The 25947-nt window shown below is 37.5% G+C and overlaps 1 protein-coding gene across 14 annotated transcripts in view; it reads right to left on the reverse strand.

Moving 5' to 3' along the window:
• Nucleotides 1-248: 248 nt before the first annotated feature.
• The window catches only part of sulf2b (sulfatase 2b), a 143115-nt gene continuing 117416 nt past the window's right edge, over nucleotides 249-25947 (reverse strand). For 5 of the 14 annotated variants that reach the window (XM_081386430.1, XM_081386433.1, XM_081386431.1 and 2 more), the window contains 16 exons: nucleotides 23679-23829; nucleotides 22708-22883; nucleotides 20045-20173; nucleotides 16129-16185; nucleotides 15888-16020; nucleotides 12173-12398; nucleotides 10076-10313; nucleotides 9894-9990; nucleotides 9559-9653; nucleotides 7765-7827; nucleotides 7520-7689; nucleotides 6144-6286; nucleotides 4936-5059; nucleotides 3727-3760; nucleotides 2928-2981; nucleotides 1057-2464 (listed from right to left, as the gene is read on the reverse strand). In XM_081386430.1, coding sequence (XP_081242556.1) covers nucleotides 2434-2464; nucleotides 2928-2981; nucleotides 3727-3760; nucleotides 4936-5059; nucleotides 6144-6286; nucleotides 7520-7689; nucleotides 7765-7827; nucleotides 9559-9653; nucleotides 9894-9990; nucleotides 10076-10313; nucleotides 12173-12398; nucleotides 15888-16020; nucleotides 16129-16185; nucleotides 20045-20173; nucleotides 22708-22883; nucleotides 23679-23829 — 1921 coding nt within the window. In that variant the 3' untranslated portion in view covers nucleotides 1057-2433. Of the gene's footprint in view, nucleotides 2465-2927; nucleotides 2982-3726; nucleotides 3761-4935; nucleotides 5060-6143; nucleotides 6287-7519; nucleotides 7690-7764; nucleotides 7828-9558; nucleotides 9654-9893; nucleotides 9991-10075; nucleotides 10314-12172; nucleotides 12399-15887; nucleotides 16021-16128; nucleotides 16186-20044; nucleotides 20174-22707; nucleotides 22884-23678; nucleotides 23830-25947 lie in introns of all 14 variants that reach the window. The other 9 variants (XM_081386420.1, XM_081386428.1, XM_081386426.1 and 6 more) reach the window with 2 other exon arrangements.

Here is a 25947-nt window from a genome sequence, read left to right on the forward strand (position 1 = left end):
TGAATGAATCAATGTCTTTAAAGTGATTCACTCATAATACACACAATATTGGCAACTACTGGCATAACCCACAGACAAAGATTAATAATAATAATAAACTTATGCAGCTATGTATTCTGATGCACTACAATAATGTTAAAATATATTTAACTGACTTAAATATATCTATCAATCCCTTTTGTGTGATATCATACCACATGGCAAAAACTTGTTGGGTTATGAAAAACAACAACAATAGAAAGCAATTTGGGCATTCAACAATTTATTCACAAAGTAATGAGCACTATCAAATGTTCACTGGTAAACCAAAACAAAAATATAGGTATGATAAATCTATAGAACTGTACAAGACTTTGTTAAAACCATCTCATCTCTTTTAAATTCCTATTTCAAAAACAGCCCTCCCTTTGAAAGTGCCAAAGGAAAATTTCTCCTCCTCTCCAAGTTGTCTCCTATCCTCCAGTTTCTACACAGTACATCTTTACAATAATCATGGTGGTTTTCGAAACAACCATACACAATCTCAGACGAAACAGCTTTAAGTACAGCCACGAGAGGTGAGGGGTGGATGTTGTACATTGATATGTAATATGTGAACACAATGACCTGTACTGATGTAGTATCCCAGAGCAAGCGGACTGATCAGGGATCAGATTACCCTCTTGAACATAATAATCTCAATCACAATCATCTAAGAACCGAACTGATCTCAAAACAGGGATGAAACACATCGGGAAGGCGGATTAATAATTTAAACAATCTCAGATACATCACCATAAAAAAATGAATGTGTATTAAAGAACTGTTAAAAGAAAATGCAGCATAAATAATAAAACCTGAAGCTGGAGGGATGTCTGTTTATGTCTGGCGGTCAGTTTTGCTTCAAATGTGTAGTAAAAATATCCTTTAACCATTTACATTGCAAACACACATTAAAATACATACATCCATTTCATATATTTGCTCTGATATTAGTAGCACTGTGTATAGCAAAAAGTTTAAGAACAAGCTGTTACAAATATGGCGTGGCAAAATGTCTTTCTCAGTGTGCTTGGGGGAAATTTTTTTTGTCAAACACAAATAATGACCGATACATCAAATTAACCTTTTTTTTTTTTTTTTTTTTTGTGGTTAGGTTGTTCAACTCATAATGCTTCAATAAGCAGCAAAGAAACTGTGTAAGAAATTTCAACTTGTCAAACTAATTTTAAGCATAAACAAAATAATGCTATAACATACACTGGGAGCAACAAATTAAATCAGAAAGCTTCAATTTATCACACTCGTATTCACTTTTGACTTAGGTACAGCATGTTCACACACACACACACACACACACACATTCGCCATTGACCTATCTGAGGTGATTTTCAGTGAAGTTGTAAGGCTGTATAAGACAATGTCCCATAAAGTGAGACACCTTCTAGAGACTCCAAGCAAGAGAAAAGCAGCCATCAAAGATTGTGGTGCAAAACCGGTTTCAAACTGAATCAAGTATGAACGGACACAACATCTCATTCCCATTCCCAAGTTTTACTGCTTTGAATTTTAACCCCCAACCTTCCCAAACCCATTCAAGACAAGGTAAATGAAAAAAACAAAAACGATGAAGAATCTTAAAAGATTAAAAGATCTGTTCAAAGCCTAGCCTATCTTATGGACAAGTTGGGAAAACGGTCCGTCTGTAGCTGGAAATGTCGCCGCGCTTCTGAGGCCAGTCGATGACGGAGCGAGTGGACATGTGAGAGAAGAAAAATGAACTGAAGGACTGTGTGCTGGCATAAACCCTCCTCTTTCTTCGCTCCCGTCAAATGTAGAAGTATTTTGCGATGTCTTTCTGACGAGGGACGGTGTGAGCGAGGAATATTACATGAGAGTCAAACCGTTTCCTGCAAAATGTCATTGCAGTCGCAGTGGGTGGAGCTTAACTTTCCTGTCCGTCTCTGAACAAACTCCTCCTCTTCCTCCTCATCGCCGTCCCTCCCTTCTCTCAGTCTGTCCCCTTTCAGTTCTCCAAGAGGAGCGTCCAAGCCCGCGTTGTCCACGGGACGTGATGAAGACGACGAAGAGGGACGTTCCTGTTGGTTCAGCCCCAAAGCATCCCTCAAAACCTCAGCGCCAGCTTCCTTCAGTAAAAGCGCGGGGGTGGCCAGAGTGGTCAAGTAGATGGCTGAAGCGGATTGGCTGGAGGACACCAGGGCGTGTCCTCTCCCAGTGTGTTTGTCCTCGGGACGGGGCGGAGAGTACGGCTGGTTGTCGTTGCTGAGGAGCGTGAACATGTGCTCCACGGAGCGGCTGAAATGAGCCCAGTCCTCGAGGCTGAGGGTGAAGTTGAGTTTGAGATCGTAGGCGTGCTCATCAAGTCTGTACAAAGGTTCAAGTTCGGACCAGTTCGACTCGCCGGGAAACAGGTCGGTGTCTTCCGGGACGTCCTTATCCTTCCCATCCTTCCCAAATCTGTCCTCTGTGGGGGAACATCGCACACACAAGCACGGCCACAACAATTAAACATTTGCGTCTAGCGACAAAATGATTTAAGGCACTGATTAAAAGTGGATGCATCAAAATGGAGATGGATGCTTGTGATTTCATGTTAAAAGAAGAACCAAAAAAAAACAACGAAAAACCCTGAAAAGGATGGTGAAGGCAGGAAGAACGTAAATGTTTCAGGCATTGAGTGAGATGAGGTGAAGATGATGGGGGTGTGTGGAGGGAATCTTCCCTCGTGCTTAGAAACAAAACTGTTTTTGAACAGTTTCCATGCCTCTACAAACTAATCAAGCTATCATGCAGGCCAGGCAGAACGTAATGCATTCAAGAGAAAGGAAATTAAAGAGAGAGAGCGAGAGAACGGTGATTCAGACAAAGTAGTGGCTTGGTGGCATTGTATCCTATGGACGAAAAGCAGAATTATTGTCCAAACTCACAGCGATTTGGAGACAGGCTTCCTCACTTTAGGCCATTTCCGGCGCTGAAACTGCCTAATGCGACAAGCAACGATAAGACAAACTGTTACCTCGCCCCCAAACTCAAGCATGTGACAGAGGCAGAGCCAATCAGAGAACTTTCACATACACACAACACAACCCAAGGCTGAATACATGCAAGGCACAGTATAGGGATAGAGAGAGGGAGACATAACAAGAGAGACAAAGACACAGAGAGAGAGAGAGTACAGAATCTGAAGGAGAAGACATCTGATATGTCAAGGAAGTAAACTTAGCTTTTATATAGTATTATATTTAAGCTTATATATAGTAGTCTCTCCAGTAAAGGACATTTTAGACAGCTTTACAGCTCAATCAACACACATTTTTGTAGAGAAGAATTAATATCTTTAAAAAATACAAGCTGCCCATTTTTGTTTTAAATTCCTAGACTTGCATTGCAAGTGTATAAACTCGTTTTTATTTCTACAGTTGAGCTTTGAACAGCAAACTGACATCAAATCAGTTCTAGTTTCTCTGTGACAGAGAGGTCTTCTCCTTGATTTCACATTGAGGAGTGAATTCCCGTGATGCCTTTAGGTGTGTGTGTGTGTGTGTGTGTGTGTGTGTGTGTGTGTGTGTGTGTGTGTGACTACTTCAACAGACTACTTCAACATTCACGTTTAAGCTTCAAGCTGTCTACAACAGAACTGCAAAAGTGGATTAGTATCTTCATCCAAAATAATCTTACAGTAGCCTTCTAGTCTAAAATGGGGTTAAATTAATTTGTCAGTGATACCTGTATTCATCATAGCTGCTTCTCTCTTTACCCCCTGAAGAAGAGACAATATCATTAGTTAGAGAGTCTAAAAACAATGTGATGTTACAACCCCATCATGTTTAAGATCCTCAGGAAAGCATCACTGGGCTTCTGTCCAAGGGTCGCAGTGCCAAAATAAGATCTTTCATTGTTATGAGTGAAGTCACAAGGGTCGGGCAAAGCGAGCTTCAATGAATGAACCGGATAAAAGTCATCTTTTGGAAAATAATACATCTGCAGGCTCAATATGCAGATGCGGAGTATTATTGTTCATTTTGAGCTATTCTGATCACTTTCAGATGATTTTTATACATAATAAAATACTCAACTGACTTTTTATCTGTTCAGTAAAACAGCGGTTCTCAAACAGGTCTGTTAAAAAAAAAAAAAATCTACACATTTATCTGTCATCGTACCAAATTATGCAGATGCAAACGTGGACAGGTTGCATAACGCAAAAATGTGGGGTCAAATAGATTTTTTTTTTAAACTAAATTTATTGGCTGCTAAAAATTCAGCTTAGCATCACATGAATAAATTACATTTTAAAAATGAAAAGTGTTAAAAAAAATCTCACCGAACCCAAACTTTTGGACAAAATGTATTTAAAAATAATCAAAAAATTAATTATTTCCTTTCCAATCTGATAAGAAGTTCTATGCTAATATAAATCATATTTTAATGTGACCTTTCGACATATTTAATCCGATCGCAAGCACTGGCGAGTTTTAACATGACATGAGCTGTCCTTGAGTTCATTTCGAATAAATCAATAAGTGAATCAATAAATTTGTTTTTATCACTGGAATGATCTTCTGCTGAAAATGAATTTCAAGTTTTGAGAGCAGGGACCACTAAAGACACGGTAACATCTTCAGACAGCATGCTGTGGCACATCATGTTTACCCTTCAGGACAGCAGCTCAGGAGGTGACGGTACGAGTTTCTGTTTGCATATAAAAACAAGGAGAAAACAGGAAGCAAGGCAGGGCCAGGGATCAGGTGAGGATGATGATGATGAAGATGTGATATTCCATGTCACCCGTTGCCTTGTGTGTGTGTGTGTGTGTTTGTGTTTCAGTCACACGTATCAGTCAGTGTATCGCAACCTCTGGGCCGGATGCCTAGCAGCTGTGTCTTTGCATAAGTATAAGAGTGTGTGTGTTATATGAGTGTGTGTGTGACTCACCCATGTCGAGGCTGCGTGTGCGAGGGTTACACTGCTTGTGTCCTTTACAGCCTCTGAGCTCCATGAGCTGCACATGCAGTTGATTGAGAACATACCGGTCCAGTGTGTTCACCGCATTCACCAACTACACACACATACAGAGAGAGATGCACCATGACACAGCAATTAATATAGTATATTCCTTTCTGATACAATTTTTTACTAAATATTTTCACAATATAAAATTATATTACCTCAAAATTTTACTTCCATAACAATTTCAAGATTTGGGGCCCTATCTTACACCTGGTGCAATGCAGTGCCAAGCGCGACGCAAGTGTGTTTTGCTAGTTTCAGCCTGACGCAGTTATCATTTTCATGTCCTGCGCCACGTTGTTTAAATAGCAAATGCATTTGCGCCCATTTGTGCACCCATGGGCGTGCTGGTCTGAAAAAGAGGTGTGTTCTGGTACATTGATGGCACGTTGTTATTTTGAGGCAACTGAAATAGACTGTGCCATTGACTAACTGAAACCTGGTCTAAAGTCAATGGCGCAGTATTTTTTTTGTTATTTAATGAGCGCGTTAGTAATGTGCGCCTATAGGCGGGTCCACAACGTGCGCACACTCTGCTTCTTAAACACACAGGGACGCCCAGCAGAGCACAAACATGCCAGATATTTAAAATAAAAGGATTATAAAGTAAAAGATTATTATTGTGTACATAAAGATATGGTGGAATCCGGCTTGTTCCGTCATGTACAGTAAATAGCAAATCTGCCAGCGCAACTGGCATTTAAAGGGAATGGGAGATGAGACTCTGATTGGTTTAACGCACGTAAATCCCAAAACACACCTATTCCTCATTAAGAGAATAGGGACAACCCTTTTAGACCATGCGCCTAGCTCGCCGACCATTTTTCCCATCGTTAAACTAGCAAAAGTGGATTCGGACACACCTTAAGTGAACGTGCATCCTGCGCTTTAGACCATGCGCTTAGATCATTAAAATAGGGCCCTTGGTGTCATTTTCATCACACTGAAATGAGGTTACGTAGCTATATATATATATATATATATATATACATATAGTATAATGCACTGATGAATTATGTACATACATAATTACATGCAACTTGCATAATTACATGTAATAGTTTGACTGAGTAATAGTAATAGTAAACCCGATCCATGGTGTTTTTATGTTGTCTTTATATATGACCACTGACCTGATACGGATCTGTGTTGATATCAAAGTACTCCAGAAATCCAGTGGCAAATTCACAGAACAGGAAGTTGTGCGTCTCATTAATGGTCCTCATGCACCAGTAGGTGTTGTTATTGGCACTAGTGCACGCACAAAACGGCCCCACTGAAAACAAAAAAACACAATAAAGAGTGACATAGATCAAGACATAACTTACAGACAGTAAGTGTCCATCCACCAATTTTATGAGCATTTTGGGATATTAGATAAAAAACGCTGGATTGAAATGCCAAGAATGTGTGTGTGTGTGTCTTACATGTCCAGAAGAGGGCGGTCTGCCAGTGCTGGTTGTCGTGTGTGAAGCAGGTGTGTGTGTGTGTGTGTGTGTGTGTGTGTGTGTGTGTGTGTGTCTTACATGTCCAGAAGGGGGCGGTCTGCCAGTGCTGGTTGTCGTGTGTGAAGCAGGTGTGTGTGTGTGTGTGTGTCTTACATGTCCAGAAGGGGGCGGTCTGCCAGTGCTGGTTGTCGTGTGTGAAGCAGGTGTGTGTGTGTGTGTGTGTCTTACGTGTCCAGAAGGGGGCGGTCTGCCAGTGCTGGTTGTCGTGTGTGAAGCAGGTGTGTGTCTGTGTGTGTGTGTGTCTTACGTGTCCAGAAGGGGGCGGTCTGCCAGTGCTGGTTGTCGTGTGTGAAGCAGGTGTGTGTCTGTGTGTGTGTGTGTCTTACGTGTCCAGAAGGGGGCGGTCTGCCAGTGCTGGTTGTCGTGTGTGAAGCAGGTGTGTGTGTGTGTGTGTGTGTGTGTGTGTGTCTTACGTGTCCAGAAGGGGGCGGTCTGCCAGTGCTGGTTGTCGTGTGTGAAGCAGGTGTGTGTGTGTGTGTGTGTGTGTGTGTGTGTGTCTTACATGTCCAGAAGGGGGCGGTCTGCCAGTGCTGGTTGTCGTGTGTGAAGCAGGTGTGTGTGTGTGTGTGTGTGTGTGTGTGTGTGTGTGTCTTACGTGTCCAGAAGGGGGCGGTCTGCCAGTGCTGGTTGTCGTGTGTGAAGCAGGTGTGTGTGTGTGTGTGTGTGTGTGTGTGTGTGTGTGTGTGTGTGTGTGTGTGTGTGTGTATGTCTTACGTGTCCAGAAGGGGGCGGTCTGCCAGTGCTGGTTGTCGTGTGTGAAGCAGGTGTGTGTGTGTGTGTGTGTGTGTGTGTGTGTGTGTCTTACGTGTCCAGAAGGGGGCGGTCTGCCAGTGCTGGTTGTCGTGTGTGAAGCAGGTGTGTGTGTGTGTGTGTGTGTGTGTGTGTGTGTGTCTTACGTGTCCAGAAGGGGGCGGTCTGCCAGTGCTGGTTGTCGTGTGTGAAGCAGGTGTGTGTGTGTGTGTGTGTGTGTGTGTGTGTGTGTGTGTGTGTGTGTGTCTTACGTGTCCAGAAGGGGGCGGTCTGCCAGTGCTGGTTGTCGTGTGTGAAGCAGGTTAGGCCAGGCATGCTGCAGGTGTCATTGTTACGCAGGCGCTTCAGTAACTTCCTCAGCTTCTTCCTGCGCTTTTGCTCCAGTAATAACCAGGCCTTCTTATCCTTGTCCTTTCCTTTCCTACAGAGGACGAAAGAACAATCAAAACCATAATCAACACATGCATTCACACACACAGTAGACACAGAAACCCACCTGAACGGATGGACGCCTCCTGCTTTGTATTTCCTCAGTTTACTCTTGTACTTTGATTTGTAACTTAAAGAGAAGAAAAATATAATAAAACTTTATTAAGCATATTTTAATACAACTGTATCAAACATATATTTTATATATTTTGTTACATATCAACTATATTTTAATTATTATTGGTAAAATATTAAAATTAGTTATTTATATTTATTTCATACGGAAGCCCTGAACCGCAAAAAAAAAAAAAAGCGTAAAAAAACCCTGTAGATCCAGTTTACACACACACACACACACACACACACACACACACACACACACACACACACACACACACACACACACACACACACACACACACACACACACACACACACACACACACACACACACACACACACACACACACACACACACACACACACACACACACACATTAAATTTTAATTTTGAAATTAATCTAAATTAATCTAGATTAAAATGGTTCATTTGAATTCTGCCGAAGGCATTCAGAATATGTGTGCTACCCAAATAATGACTATAAAAGTAAGTCTTCAAGCCAGGTGGCGCATTAGACCAGGGGCTCATCTCCTGTTTCCAAAATGCATCACAAACTGCTTGAGAAAGCTGTTCTACTCATAGACTGTAAAAGGTTACTACTGTACTGTTACCGTCCGTAGGTAACATTAGGTAGGCCTTATTATTATCAACTACTATAGGCTATCAATTAGGGATGGGCGATATGGCCTAAAATCCATATTGTGATATACATTGCAGCCTCTTGCGATAACGATATTATAATAAAACTATTTCAGAACAGGTTACACAGACCCTGCTAAACAACTGCTAAATGTATTTTTTTTTTTTTTTTGAAAGGATGTATGTAGTTTTGAGAACAAATATTGTGCAAAACTGTAAGTATACAACATAATTTTAATAAATAAGATTTAAGTACACTAGCTGCAGAGACTTAAGTAGGTCTAATGTTTATTATGGCTTGGAGCTTATGAAACCCCAAATTTAAAATTAGAATATTGTCTAACTGATGTCTTTTCAGTTAAAAAGAAACACAACAACGATTCTTAAAATCGGGCGCTTTTAATAAAAAGAGATTATGTGCTACACCACTCACTAAGATATATTGGGAATAATACGCGCGCGCTGGTATTCAGTGATATGTTTCGTTTTGAATTTGAGGTGGTAGAACGGATTAGTCGTGTGTTAACTTACCGAACTGTTACACCACACAGTCTACGCACCGATCTTTTACACCAGCTTTCACTTTCAGCCGTGTTTACTTAAGATGACGACGAATATGATGCGGTACAGCCGGGTGTTCCTTGCGGCCGCGGGTAGATTGCGTCATCAGCTTGTGTAGTTAGAGCCAGCTCCCAACCCAACTTGGAGAATAGATTAACGGCGATATTTTTTTTATCGCGCGATAAGAGTCTGCGTTAACGCCGATAACGGCCCACCACTAATATATATATATATATATATATATATATATATATATATATATATATATATATATATGCCTTTTAATATATGCCTTGCCTTTGGCAAGCACCACTAATTAATATAAGGAATGTATAATGAAGGTATATGTTGTATTAAATACTTTAATTATACATGTATTAAAAAATGATTAATAATAATTAGATAAATTTGTATATAATTTATTTTAATTTAATTAATACGTATTAAAAATGAATGAATCTGAGTAAACAGTAGACATAAAAATATTGACAAAAATGGTCCATTAGTGATGCAGAGATGATTGACAGATGTCACTCTCACTAGTATTTGTTGCAGTCACACTCTTCAGGTCGTGCTTTTTTCAGGTGACCTCTGACCTCACGCAGGTTTTTAATCTTGGTCTGGAGTGTTTCGATCTGGGAAAGAGATGACAGTGTACATATGTTAACGTTGTAAGACTGGAAATATAAGTAACTTTTATGAACTTTTACTGATGCTTTTTTGTAATTTTTTACATTCAAATGTAAAAGTAGATTTTTTGAGCTTGCAGCTGGTCAGCGTTCATATTTATCGTATGGAAAAAAGCAACGTGAACATTCTGCTAAACGTCCCCTTTTGGGACAACATGTCGACAGAAGGGTGGCAGCGTGTCTTACTTCATGGTCGATGTGGAGCTTGTGGTCCTTCCATGCTTGCAGCGATTTGTACAGACCACCGTCACATTTCACTGTATCATTGGCCAAAATGGAACATCTGAAACACACACACACACACACACATCCTCAGCACACTACAGTCCCTCTTTTCTCAAGTCACGTGTCTCTCGTGAGGCACACACCTGTGAGTGACTTTAATGGAGGAGGGCACAGTCAGGCTGTTGCTGGTCTGGCCGTCTGCAGTGGGACCCATCCCGCTGAACTCGTCCTCATCCGCTGTGTTCTGCTGGAGGCTGAGGTTCCTGTGGCCCGCGGGTCTGTGTTCGTGATCCAGGTCCACTGCGTACAGGTCTCCTCCCATCTCCATGGAAACAGCTCGGGCAAAGCGGTTCCTGGAGTAGCTCTTCAGTGACTTCAGCTCTGTCAGTCAAACGCAGGGCTTGACATTATCACTTGTCCAGGACAAAAACATATATAACACACACACACACACACACACACATATATATATATATATATATATATATATATATATATATATATATTTATTTATTTATATATATATATATATATATATATATATATATATATATATATATATATATATATATATATATATATATATATATATATTAATGCATATAAAAAGGAAAAATACTTTTATAAATTGTAATGGTGTTTTTCACAAAATGGAAAATAAAGTGTCTCTGATAATAACATTATTAACATTATTATTATTATTATATAATATTCCCAAAAAATCTATTTTCTTGTTATTTCCTGAAAACATTTATTTTAAATTAAAATTTCACTATATCATTGATCTTACTGTATTTTTGATCAATTTAATGCAGCCTTGATGAGCAGAAGAGACTTTATATCTTAACAACCAAAATCTTTTGGACGGTAGCGTACAAACATAATTATTATCTAAAATACATTATGAAATATATATATATATATATATATATATATATATATATATATATATATATAAAAATAAATAATTGTTAGAATAATATTAAATAAATCATTATTAATTATTATTATTATACATTTTTGAAATAACAATAAATGATTCTAATAATTAAAATATAATAATTATATATAAAAAATAATACATGATTTATTATAATTAAACAACTACTTCTACTACTACTAATAATTTTAACAGTAACTTAGTTTACTATACTAAATAAATCTTACTGATAAAATTGACAAATATAGAACAACTATTTCAATCACTAGTATTTGTTGCAAGTTAAAGGTATAGCGGAGGATTTTCTTTTTCCGGGTGGGTAGTGTAAACTATTGGTCCACCTAAGTGTCAATCATTCTGGTGATATGTTTCCGTAAGGCCGTCGTACGTGCTCGTCCCTTAGTTTTCGCTTTCTGCGCATGCGCACTTTCAGGTGTTTATGTGTGGTGGTGAGCTAGAGTTACGGTTTAAGCCATTCATTGAAGCTCGCCGTTTCACCGGGTCCTTTGAAAATGTCTGAGGGTCGCAAGAGAAAAAGTTTGTACGAACTGTATGAGAAGAAGAGAAAGGCCTCAGAAGAGAGAAACAAGATCAGAGTGTTTTTGGGAGATTGTTTCACACGATGGCGTGCGCTGAAAACACAGGTTGGGCTTCCCACTGATGCCTCAGTCGCGAAGTTTCTACTCGACAGGTAAAGTTTGGCATGCTATTTGGTGAAAAAGTGCAAATCTTCTTTTGGAAAGTAATCTTGTATGAGTGATGCCGACAGCAACTTGTAAACAGAGCGTGCACGAGGAGAACCTCGCACACGTTTAATAGGCGTTCCCTCTCGGGAGCAGGTAGAGTGTTGAGCATGTGCATTTTTTCAAAAAGTGGAGAGGGCGGTTCTTATCTAAAATTCGGAAAGATCCTCCGCTATACCTTTAAGAGCAAATTTCCTTAAATTTAGTAAACAAAGTAGAGTAATCCTGATAATAATAATACTTATATTAATACAAATCAGAAGAACAAATAATAAAATAATAATAAAAAAAAACCAAATATATATATATATATATATATATATATATATATATATAGCCTAATATATAACAATATTACAGAAAAGTCTTTTTTTTGTGTGTGTGTGTGTGTGTGTGTGTGTGTGTGTACGTGTGCGTTTTACCTCCACTGGAGGGCAGCAGAGGCACACAGAATAATTGACTGAATGCATCCTGAATAATTTTTTTGTGTTGTTTTTTTGTGGAGGACTTGTTGCTGTGTGTGCCTGTAGATGTGCAGTATATCTAGTCGTACTCACTCTTTTTGGAGAAGAGTTTATTCTTGGAGAAGGTGCTGTAGCTTTTGGGTTCACAGTCGCAGGCTTGAGGCTCAGAGTTCACGCTGACATCAGCGCTCATGCTCTGAAGATAAAGCTGGGATTTGATGCTGGATACAGACGGCTTCCGCACTGCAGACAGACTGGCCATGCCTTTGCATTTAGACAACCTCAGCTTCCCTGTGGCGTCTTCAACACACTGCCACTTCTGCAGAGAGAGAGAGAGAGAGAGAGAGAGAGAGAGAGAGAGAGAGAGGGGGGGGGGGGGGGGGGGAGGACATCTTCATGCGTTCTTACTCTGAAAGATGATGCATACACTAACAGAACAATAACAGAAAGTGCCATAGCTGTTTAGGTATGGTACCATGGTAATACCATGTATACCTTTTTTTTGTATATCAATACCTTTTTTTGTTGTTGCATTGATCCTTTGATAACATTGTGGTTTTTTTTTTGATTGAAGTGTAAATGCCAAGGTACATTAAAGTAATGCCATCTATTACCATACCATATTTTTTATATAACAAGCCAGCTCTCTTGATATGACTCAAGGGAAATTATCTTAATCTTGTTCTTATAAAATAATCTTAGCTCATTCCTCTGTAACTGAACTGTATTTGACAGTGTCTGCTCATGAAGACAACTTGTTTGACACCATCACAACCGATTAACTTTTCACCTTGATGAGTGTGTGTGTGTGTGCTTATACACCGGAAGTAAAAGGTGAAAATAAACCCCTGCCTAGTGTGTGAAATCTTACTCGGCTGAAATGATCACAAATCCACCTCGTTAAAAGCTTTGTTAAAGAGGAGCACAAGTTACACCGCGCTCTGAACTGCACACGGTCAGAGGTGGCCCCATGAAACCAAAAGTAACAATTCTTTTGTTATGGAATATAGCAGTATTTATTATGAATGATTTATCCGTGCACATCATCATTATTATTTTAAATTCGCATGCCCTCGTAAACTTTCATCAAAATAACTTCCCTCCCTCTTGCAGCTCATCTCGTCTCTTCTTTAACGATGTCCCTGGCGTGAGGGCGGGGCAACCTGTCACTCACATGAGATCGACCAATAGCAAACCACAACAATCAAATCAGCTTCCCATGGACATAATCAAGTCCCGCCCTGCTTTTTTTCACGTTCCAGAAGACATTTCAGTTGATTATACATAATAATAGGGAAGAAACGAGTATTGCAACTTCTGTTTCATGCTGACTTAAAAGACTGGTAAATGAAAGAATGTGGGTTTGAACTTATAAAGGCCAATCCAGCAAACTGTACCAGGTGCTTCCTTATCTGTGCCGTGCAAATTAGATGAGTTTTAACCTTTACCTGATTCACATAATTCTAAGTAAATCAGGAGCTAAATCAATGCAGAAAGCATGTGCACATAAACAACACTGTCGGCGGGAGCAATTTCCCCTTTATCTTGTTTTGAAAATTCAATTTTTTCTTGCTTTGAAAAACTGTGAAGGTGCTTAAAGACAAACTCCTTGATCAAAACTGAAAAGAAGATGTAGGAATAATGCCTGACTGACATGAAAAAGAAAGAAAGAGCTAGAGATGGAGAGGATAGATAATGCAGGAATGGGCTGCGGGTCCCTGGAGGGCAACAGTGGGCCAGTCTGGTTAGGCTGAAAGGGAGAGCATGAAATTTCAGGTGTCTGATCTGACAGCCCAGACATCTCTCTGTTCTCACTTCTGTTTCAACAGACGGCTCACACACACACCTACCCGTACTTGTGTGAGGGCCTATAGTGACAGAATATGCCAAAAAGCATTACCATGCTAGTATTACCAGGAGCCGTGGTAATATTATGGTTTTATGGTATTAAAGTTTTTTAAGAAACACTGCATCCCCCCTGCAAAATTGTGTATTTTAATAATGAAAAAAATTACTATATTTTTAATAATAATATATATATGTATTTTTTATAACAGATAGATATATTTATGGGTGGCGGGAAGTTGTGTGATTCACAGACGTGCTTGGTGATGCCCATTAACTGGTGAAGGCATGGCTCATGAATATTTATTAGATTATGCACAAACGATTGAACATGTGTTTTAAAGTGTTTTAAAGAGTCTTTATGACATATTGAGGTCAGCAATAGAGTTTTTGCTAATTTTCCAAGAGAGCTGCCACTCATATGCAGAGTACGCAGTTTGCGTAGGGCACCATGTATTTTGAGCCACAGTAAAGATACTGGTAGGGTTATCATGATTCCTCGATTTAAATTTTTTAATATGTTTTATATGTTCGATTTATTTATTTTTTAAATCGATTGCAATTAAACCGTGTTGAGTACTAATACTTTATGTTTGTTATAATACGTAATGTACATAAGATAATTGTTTATATTATGTATATTACATTATGTGTTGTTCAATAAAACCATAAAACTACTTGCTTTTGATACTTTCTTTGAAGCATTTATTATTGCCTCATTGTTATTATAGATGTGTTCAAGTAATTTTACTGGTTCACTTCATTACCCACAAAAATATTTTCCGATTACTTGATTAATCGTCAAAATAATCGACTATTTACTCGATTAGCAAAATAATCTTTAGTTTCTATTAAATACGAATAATTTTAGTTTGTATTTTATGCTGTAGAGTTACAAATGTAAATAATTACAATTTATTTTCTTACAACAATACAATTCTGCTTAGGGCACCCATTTGTATATGTATATATACAGTACAGGTCAAAAGTTTGGAAACATTACAATTTTTTTTTATATTTTTGAAAGAAGTCTCTAATGCTTATCAAGGATGCGTTTATTTGATCAAAAATACAGAAGAAAAAAAAAACAGTAATATTGTAAAATATATTATTACAACTTAAAATAATAGTTTTCTATTTGAATATACTTTAAAAAATAATTTATTCCTGTGATGCAAAGCTCAATTTTCAGCATCATTACTCCAGTCTTCAGTGTCACATGTGATATCCAGTCTATCACATGATTATTTAGAAATCGTTCTAATATTCTGATTTATTATGAGTGTTGGAAACAGTTCTGCTGCCTAATATATTTGATGAATAAAAGGTTAAAAAGAACTGCATTTATTCAAAATAAAAAAATATTTTCTAATAATATAAATTTTCTTTACTATCACTTTTTATCAATTTAACACATCCTTGCTGAATAAAAGTATTGATTTATTTAAAAAAAAAAGAAAGAAAAAAATTACTGACCAGTAGTGTATATTGCTGTTTCAAAAGATTTATATTTTTAAAAAATTTGCTTCTTTTTATTTTTTTACTTTTTAGTCATCAAAGTATCCAAAAAAAGTATCACAGGTTATGAAAAAAATATTAAGCAGCAGAACTGTTTCCAACTTTGATAATGAATCATCACATTAGAATGATTTCTAAAGGATCATGTGATAGACTGGAGTAATGATCCTGAAAATTCAGCTTTGCATCACAGAAATAAATGATAATTTAAAGAATAATAAATTGAAAACCAATTATTTCAAATTGTAATAATATATCACAATAATAATATTTAAATTATATTTAAAAAATAATGTATTTTTTTAATATATATATATATATATATATATATATATATATATATATATATATATATATATATATATATATATATATATATTAATTGTGATTGCCAGGAAAAATAAAAAGGAAAGACAAAGATTCTCCTGTGTGTATGTTGTTGTACCTGACCGATCTGTTCACACGGCGTCTGGTACTCTGCGCGCTGGCACAGGTCTTTAACGCGCTGGTATTTGGGCAGGTAGTTCTCCTCCTGGGCCATATCTTTCTCGTCATTCAGTATTTTATGCAGCAGTTTCCTGTCACCAGAGAAGAAAAGAAAAACCTGAATAAACATTTGTTGACCTTTCACACCAAGAACCCAGAGGCTCTCAGGCTGTTTTCAGGCTTCATTTGTGCTGACTCACCCCCTCTCCACCAGGAACGAATCCCTCCACACTTTTCCCTTCTTGTTGAGCTGGAACCTGCAATTGGGAGAAACAGGTGAATATTGATTTACCGGCTTTGTTACTGATCATCTGGAACAGCAAATTGGCCAGAAATTGGCCTTCTCTCAGCGTTTTTGAATGATGACTAAAAGCGACAAATTGAGCCCGAGATTGAAAAAGAATGAAAAAATAGCAAACCAGATTTTTTTTTCACAAACGGCTTAAACAGAAATCCAGCCTGCGATTTAAAGTGTTTTTCTCCCCTCTACTGAAAAACAGAAGGATGTATGGAGGTGCACCTCTTGACCTTCTCTACAGATATGAGCTATTGATCTGTGCTCTCACACACACTCTCTGATCTCCGCAGGAGTTTTAGACAGATTTAAGAGTGTTCTGGCTGGCCTTTTCTCCTATTCACACTGCACTTGTTAGTGGTACTAAGGTAGCATTATTACACAAACCCCAAACCTAAAGTTATGCATACTTTGCCCCATGCCATTTGCATAAAAGACGAATTATACTTTAAAATCATGGGGATTATTGAAGAAAGTTTTGCTATTGGGTCAATGATGTATTAGTGTCCACAATAAAAGAAAGTTTTAAACTCATGTGCCAAGTTCTTAGAAATGTATTCCTTGCATTCATGTTGGTTTCACTTGGTTTTGAAAACTACCATTTTTAAGGAATGTTTCAATTGTTATTATTTTTTTTTTTGTGGTAAAAATTCAACGCTTCATAGTTTTCACTGTATGAATTAAATATGCATTAATTCTTATTAAAGCTACAAAAGTTCCTCAATCAAGAGCAGCGAGTGAATTCCTGCATGTGCTGTATATTAGGCTGCTGTCACTTTAATGCATGCAGAGTTAATGCATGGATCTGATATACTGACACGTATTATATTTTCGCATTCAAAACTGTTTACATTCACTTTGCATTCATTTACTTATGTTTTTGACATAAACTTGTATGTATTTGACAGTTCAAGCGTAATATGTCAAATGTACATCAGACCCAGCTGACAAAAATATGTTCTAAGAACATTTTGCTAACATTCCCATTAAATTATGAAAATGTTATTTCTGAATGTTATCTGAACATTAAAAACATCAAAAAACTTTTTTTCTTGGATTACAGCGAATGTTAAAGGGGACAGATAACCCTGAAGAAACGTTCTATTAACACTGCTGGAATGATGTTTATTCATAACTTTGAGAGAACCTCGCCAAGAACCTTTCCTGTTAGTTGAGGAACAGCGCTCGAGTAAAATCGTTTGAAAGTTTAAACTGGCAAAGACTTTAAAACTTTTGTGATGATAAAGAAAATCAATGTCACATTAGCATAACCACGATCGAGATGGTAAGCAGAAACAATAATAATTAAAACATCCATTGAACTGCAACTGATAGAATGTGCGCTGTAGCATGATACTAACAATCTCCCAAAGGCAGATTGTGGAGACGTTCTAGACATATTGCTCAACACTATTTTTAGACATATTTATGACCAGAAGATCTTGTTTCTTTTGATTAGTAGTAAGACCCTAACAACTGCTTATAGATGCCTTAAAAACCAGCTAGAACATGTGGAAGCAGATGAAATGTAAATATCTAATTGTTTAATTAGTGTCTGAGGTGATTGAGAGATGTAGCCCTCAAACTCCCGGCCAGTTTTCCTGAAAGACCCTCTTCCCTCCGGATTTCTTATTTCCTGTCCCCCCACCTCCTGCTGAGATATGCATCTCTTCCTCTCATCTAAAATAAAAGAGGTACGCAGGCTAGCGGAAGAGTGCAGAGATGAGATTTCAGCAGGTGTCATGGTGATGAGGGGTTCTGTGCCAGGAGGACGCCTGGCAGACTGCCATCTGCTGCCACTCAATGACAATGAAGTGAGGCGAGGTGCTATTCCTGCAGCTCTGACAGACTCAGGATTAGGCTAAATGCAATGTGTCATTGTCCTCAGGAAACTCAGCATTACAAATAGGATCAAGTAATATAGCGAAGTTGATTCTGAAGGTTACTTAAAAAGATAACATTGGCTGTGAATACTGTGAATCTCTGGCCATACTATGCACAGTTTGTCAGTTCATGTTTTAATATACATGTATTTACTTCAAAATCAGTGTTGAGGAAGGTTACTTTTAAAAGTAATGCGTTAGTTACTACAAATGTTATGTTTAACTGAAGTAATTTTTGCTTATTCGTGTGGTTAACTTGGGCCATCAAAGGTCAGCAGCAAAGACATTGGATAATAAGATTTAATACATATGTGTATTTGTGTTATTTAACATTTAATTATTGCAGGTTTGTGTAATGCTCTGAGTTTGCACGGCAAGTGAGATGAGTAAATGTCTGCTCACATTTATTCTAAAACTACAATAACCATCATGTTAACACAGCACACACAACGCCTCTGCACTTATTCCTCATTTCTCTCAACATGGGGACAGGAGAGCTGTCAGTCAACAAATGAGAAAACAAAGTAACTAGTGTTACTTATTTGAAAAAGTAGCTCCCATATTTTGTTGTACATTTAAAAGTAATGCATTACTTTACAAGTAAGAAAAAGCTGCCCTGGATGATTTTAACAATTTTCGACCGATCTCTAATCTTCCGTTATTTGCAAAAATACTTGAGTGTGTTGTTGTCTGTCATTTGTGTAACCATCTTACAATTAATATCCTCTTTGAACCCCTTTCGTAAGGTTTTTGTAAATTCCACAGTACTGAAACGGCTTTGGTCAAAGTTACCAATGACTTCTGACTCTGGAGCAATATTTATTCGGATCCTTTTTGATTTAAGATATCATCGCTTTTGATATTGTTGATCATAGTATATTACTCATCCGCCTTGAAAAAGATTTTCAAGGAAGTTGTTTAAATCCTATTTTACTGACCGTTCTCAGTTCATTTCGAGTGGTTACATGTTTGAGATTAGCTCTGTTTTCACTGGTGTTCCCCAGGGTTCAGTCTTGGGCCCTTTACTCTTTAATATTTATCTGTCACCACTTGGTCATTTGTTGATAAACAATCAAAATCTGGTGGTCACCCTGATGTTGGTTTTCTCTCTGGTTGTATTTCTGAGATAAAAACATGGATGAGTAATAATTTCTTGTGTCTCATGCTCATTGGTTCCCTTCATCAAATTTCCAAAGCTGGTACACTGTCTCTGACTATTGATGGTTCTGTTTTGAAGAGAGGAACCTTGAAGTTATATTTGATGCTAGACTTTTATTTGATTCTTTTGTTCATAGTACAGTTAAAACGTCCTTTTTTCACCTCAGAAATATAGCAAGATTGCGTCTTATGCTAAGTTTCTCTGTAGCTGAAAAGGTGAAAACTCATTCGTTGTCTCTCGGATAGATAACTGTAATGCCCTTTTAGCTGGAGTTTCGAAATTCACACTTAACAAACTACAATATGTCCAAAACTTGGCCGCCAGGTTATTGACTGGGTCCAGGATATGCAATCATATTACTCCAGTTTTGGAGTCCTTACACCGGCTCCCAGTCAGGTTTCGTGTTGATTTTTAAAATTATAATGCGGACATATAAAGCATTGCATGGCTTGGCTTCACATTATTTATCTAAATTGTTAAATTCCTAAATCCCAAATCGCAGACTGAGCTCTTCACAATCCAAATAAATAAATAAAGTGTATTATTATTATTATTAGTGACTGGAAAAAAGTAATCTGATCTGACTTTCTATTCTACTAATGTAACCAAAGACACAATAACATTGACCACTAAACTCATACAGTACTTCCACTTTCCACAATACAGTCAGGTAAAAAAAAATTAAGTACCGCTCTATATTATTGCCCACTCAGTGTAGGAAATACACTTTTTTTTCAACTTTTTTTGTTTTAATGACACACTTCAGGAGACAATCTCACCTGTTCATGACACGGTCTGTGTCCAGGAGCTTGAGGACGGATTTGCCATCCATGTCTGGTGGAACATCCATCCCTGCAATATCCAGGATGGTGGGGGCCAAGTCTATGTTCAACACGATGTGTGGGTTGCTATGGAAACAGAAGAAGGGGTCGCCATTTGACATAATGGTCAGAAACCAGCACATGAACACTGACTGATAATAAGATAAGGACAGTGAGAGAAATAGAGAGATTCAGGGCTTGGAATTCAGCTACTACTACTGAATACTCTATTGAATACAGTATATACACTGTATTCTCTTTACTATTTTTAATAGTAGTATGTGAAACAGTATGCATTATACAACAATATACTTTTTATTTGAAATTTCATCATCCACTGAGGTGGTATGCAATGACAAGTGGGTTAATTTTACCCACTATACATTGATGTTCACTTATTCCCTATGTCGTTTGCAGTGTTTTTTAGACTAAACATATACGGCTCATAGGATTTGGGATGTCACATAGGACGGTTGAATACCCACTGAAGTATTGGGAAATCAGATGTGATGGCACATACTTACAGGGCTGCACTCGCATTTCAAGCAACTGTCATTGAGAAGAATGTGAATGGTAACACAGTGGTTCTCAAACATTTTGACTCCAAGCGAGACCCCTCATATTCAAAGGCCCTAAATATATTTTCAGGTACTTCTGCTGTGGTGCTACTTTTTATTTAAAGAGACTAGGAGTGTCAATATGTTAAAATAATCTTAGAAAATAATGATAAAAAACTATATTACATTACAAATAATTAATAAATAAATAATTATAATTAAATTAGGCAATTCAGAAGATTCAAGAACTGAATGCTATTCATGGTTCATTATTTAATCTAAATGGCTTCTCCACTTTGTGATTAAGGTTCTTAAAAATGTTTTTTATCTCACAAATATTAATTTCTACTGGATAAAATATTTTAGATCTTGAGTAAAAACCAGAGTAATGTACATTCTTTATAGAAATGTTCTTGGCTTATTTGGATTTTATTATTATCCATGACTTTTCCAGGTCTATACTCTACATATAGAGTATAGACCTGGAAATTATTTAATAACCAAATTATTTAATAACCAAAATCCTTTAAAAACCTGGATATTTGAGGGAATTTTAAAAGTATATATATACATATATATATTTATATGTATTATATTGTATATTTATATTGTATATTTACAATTTCCTCAAATATCCAGGTTTTTAAAGGATTTTGGTTATTAAATAAAAATGACAGTTGAGGGAACTAATTAAAATAAGAAATATCACATCATCTTACATCTTGATTTTTAGCTGTTTTAGTTTATTTTAAAGCTTGTTTTGTCTTATTTTAAATAACTGAAAACCATCTTCCCTGTTTGAGAACCACTGTGAACTACTGTAACAGATCTAGAGCTCGCCTCTTTGCCTGATATATTAAACATTTTCACTTTCTGACACAGAAGTAAACATCAAACCCAAACACCCTCAATGTGATTTAGACCTACTGAGGCTTTTAATTTTGATTTAAAAAAAATATTCAAAACTGATTTCCAAAAGTAAATTAGCCTCATCTGGCTCTAATTTTATTGCCTAAAGGCTCATCTGATGCTGAACTGAGCCCAGCTGTGCCTCTCTCCCTCGGAGTCTCTTGCCAAACACTTTATCCTCTTTTAAGTCCTTCTCTCACAGTAAAAAGTCTTGTGGTCTTCACATGAGTGGACTTTACTGCTGCTAATCAGCTTTTCTGAGAAGGAGCGAAGCCAGATCACACAGCAGTGGTAAACAAGAATACCATATTGAATACTGGCGAGAGAAAGAGAGATTGAGTTTTCTACATTTAAAAAGAGGTCTGGTCTGGTGCTCCCTTGGGGATGCAGGTTCAAATATGGCCTGCAACAAGTGCTGATCTCATTCCCCCTCTCTATATGTGCCAGGGCATTGGAAAGTCATTAAAAGCCCATAAATCAAGAAGCACAGTTCAGACCTCATTAAAAAGTAACATTAGCCTCTGTACAAAAACATTAAACAAAGAGCAATTGCTATAGACATAAATCAGTTACTAAATTACATGCTACCTAATTATTTGCATAAAAAGTAAAAATATATACTTTTGGGAAATAATTGTTATATTTTCAGAGCCTTTCTGCAATGCAGTCCATTGAAAATAAGCCGACCGTGTAAAAAGCTTTAAGACCAAGCAAAAGTCTCTGCAGAGCTTTCAGCAAATCAGTCAGGACACTAGAAAAATGTTATGTTGTCTAATATATATATATACACATATATATTTGACACATTTTTTTTGTGAGCAATGTATTTAGCATGTCTCTTGGATGTTATACGCGTTTCTGGGTCAACATATTTTGTTGATCCTGGAACAACATTCTTGTCCAAAAATGTAGTCCTAACCCTATTCCTACCGCTACCCTAACTTATCCTAAAATCAGATGGAAATGATAGGTGAATAACACTGATGTAGAAGCACCTAACCCTGGATGTCAGCCTAAACTTGACATAAACTGTAAACTTGTCCCTAAAAATCTGATTGGTTGATTGGAATGTAGATCCAGGAACACGTCACACTTGGTGAAATCAGGTTCTGTTCTCTTGGATAGCACCATCAGATACACAACTCAAACACTTACATGCCTCCTGCCTCCACATTTGGGCCGCGGATGTAAAAGGGAACTCTGATGTCAAACTCGTAGGGCATGGATTTCCCCTTGACCAGTCCGAACTGACCGATGTGGTATCCGTGGTCAGCCGTGTAGATTACATACGTGTTGTCCAGCTCCCCAGTGTCCACCAACATGTTATATATCTATATCCAAACAAAAGAAACATGACAATGGTAGAATAAATTATAGATCATTTTGGGGTGGTATTTTGCAGAAATGCAAGACAAAACATACAGAATATGAATGTTATATTATGCACTGTCATGGCTCGCTAAAATTTTATTTTTCCTGGGGAAATTGTAAATTTACAAAACCATTTTTTAAATATTGTTTTGTAAAATGCACCATTCTAATTTGTGTTCTTATTGTTAACTAAAAATAAAACAATGAAAAATATTTTTTGTTCAAATAAATTTATGAAATAAAGCTTAAACTAAATAAATAAAGCTACTTTTAAAAAAAACATTAAAAATACAAAACATAAAAATACTAAAACTTAAAGTAAAATTAACATTAAATCTAAACTTAACATATAAAAATAAAAGCTAAACATTAACAAACAGCATAATATTATATGAAGAATACTAAAATAACACTAAAATGTATGTTTTGATCATCTTTGAAGTACCATAATGTAAAATTGAAACATAAGTTTTGAATTATTTTAGAATATTAGAATTATTCGGTACATGTTATCCATAGAACTACCATAGAAATGCAATCTGATACCATAAATGTACTATGGTACTGTCATACTTTTGCCTAAGGAATGAAGTGTGTACAGATCTCCTTCTGTGGACATTTGGAGCTGTCCTCAACTGGTACTAAAAAAAATACTAATAAAATAAATAAAACAATATATATTTTCTCTCCCATTTAAAAAAATGCTCATTTATTTTAGGGGTAAGGATGGTTCATAAACATTCCATATCATGTACCTTCTCCACACTGTCATCCACGGACAGCAGCGTTTGCAGTCTCTTGCGCTGCAGCATGTTGGTGAACTCCATGTGAATGGGCTTCATGGGGCCGGTGTAACGCATAATCCAGTGTTTGTCTGGATTAGGGGCGTAATTATAACTGGGCGTTCTGAAAGGAGAAGAAAAGAGTGGCAGTCAGTGGACCTGCTGGAGCATGACTGAGAAATCGAAAGTTTTCAGAGCTTCTCCAGACACTGTTTGTCGACTGCGTTCTGCTGATGTTGGAGGAAAGCACACAGACAGATTTTGACAGCTGGGATGATGTGTCTGTGTGAATGTGTGAAGTGTGAGCGTGTGTGTTTGCATGGTCAGAATTACAAATGACAGCAATCGACTGCACGCTCTCTCTCCCGTCTCCTCGAAAATGACACATTGCAATTTAACAGCCTCATGGTTTCTTAGGCTCTGACTGACAGACTGACACTCCGTAAATGTAATGGTTGTTCAACCATTATTGAGGGACAAAAAGAGCGAGAAGTGTTTGTAGCTCCTCCTCCTGTGACAGGCGTGAGATCGAGGCCTATTAGAAACAAACAGCACTTGCACTCGAAGCCTTTACGGTTGTGATTAAAAGCCCCCAGCTCTATTGTTTAACAGCCTTTACTTAAAGCCCATCTACAGACAAATCAATGTGAACATCATCGCGCTGATCTGCTTTCTGCCTGGCCTTGCTTTGTGGGTGTCGTATATTTAAACTGATAACAACTTAGTGACAACAAGGGATGTAACTCACACTCTCTCTCTCATTGGTGTATCTGTCTATTTCTGTGTCTATACTGGGACCTGAGAGGAATAGATGTGTACTGCTGTTCTTTTGTCACTTGTTTGTCTGTACAATAGCTCTAAATGTGCTTTCTACCTAAGCATTTTAAGGTAATAAAACATGACATTTTAATGAGTATTTTCCTACTAATGGAGTAGTGTTAGGGATTTTAATTCATCTCGGTGATTTCAATCAGTTTACTAAAAATATTCATACACTGATCACTGATTCGCTCATTGCACCTTGTTATATCGATATATAGTTTATCCTCCATTTTATCACCTCCCAGTTCATTCAATTCACTCAAAACATGATGCTTCATTCAGTGTCGCTCTGGCCGTTTACACCCAGCATTAAGATGCGTTTTCGTCGATCCGATCACAAGCTGAAGATGCTAAATACAAGGGTCTAAAACTTTTGAGCTTGACCACTTTCAGAAGTAGTTGAAAACGCATTAAACAGGATTGCTTTTCTAGAGTAGACGTTCAAGTGGTCGGATGCATACGAAAAGCCAGTAAATACCACATATTGACCTAATGCGTGATCATTGTGGGAAACATGTTGTGTTTATAAAGTGGTTTATACAGAAATACATGGGTTATGGTCAAAATCGCAGCTGTTTCTTTTGCTTCCTTTCACTCTCGTAATCCACATACGCTGCACTGCTTTGAGTAAAAATAGCTCTAATCTGATTCACAACACACTATTTCACTCAATATTTGTGTGTGCTTAGTTTATTAGACTAATCGAGGAATTAGCTTAGCAACATGCTAACATCAAACTCAAGTGGAATTACCTGTAAACGGAGTAAACAGAAAGCTTGACTATAAATATTTTAATACAGAACTGTTCTGAGTAAAAATAGTTCTAATCTGATTAACAACACACTATTTTACCCAATATTATCTGTGTGTGCGCGCTCTGCATTTCTCACGCTTATTAGAATATCAAAGAGTTAGCTTAGCATCATGCTAATGTAAACTCAAGTTGAATTAATTGTAAACTGAGTCTCTGGTGTGCGTGACGTGAGTAATGCTTCTTGTGTGGTGTGAGTTGCTGCCTATATCGAGTGTTCCAAATAAGTCACATGAGATTCCATCACGGTTACACCACTGCCTCATAAGGCAGCTGCCTATGTAGACAGTAAACGGCATTTTGGCTCTCTCTCTGGTTTTATCTTCTTTATTGCTCTACATATAATCCTTTTAATCCTCTCCAGACGCTCTTTCTCTCCCTCTCTTGTTCTTTTCCGATCATATTTTCATTATTCCCTCCATCTCAGTAGTGTTGGAGATGAAACAGGTGCAGCGGGCTCACGCGGCGATGAGAACATGGGGATTTTCCCACCGAATAATACACGCTCTCGGACTGTCTGTAAGGATTTGGACAATATCTCTCCAGTGGCCTTGTGCCAGTCCGAGGGGCAGCGAGGGGTTAATCACATACAGCACTGTACGAGGGCAA

The sequence above is a fragment of the Scardinius erythrophthalmus genome, assembly GCF_964197995.2.
Source record: "Scardinius erythrophthalmus genome assembly, chromosome: 15".
In the NCBI taxonomy this organism is placed as follows: Eukaryota; Metazoa; Chordata; class Actinopteri; order Cypriniformes; family Leuciscidae; genus Scardinius; species Scardinius erythrophthalmus.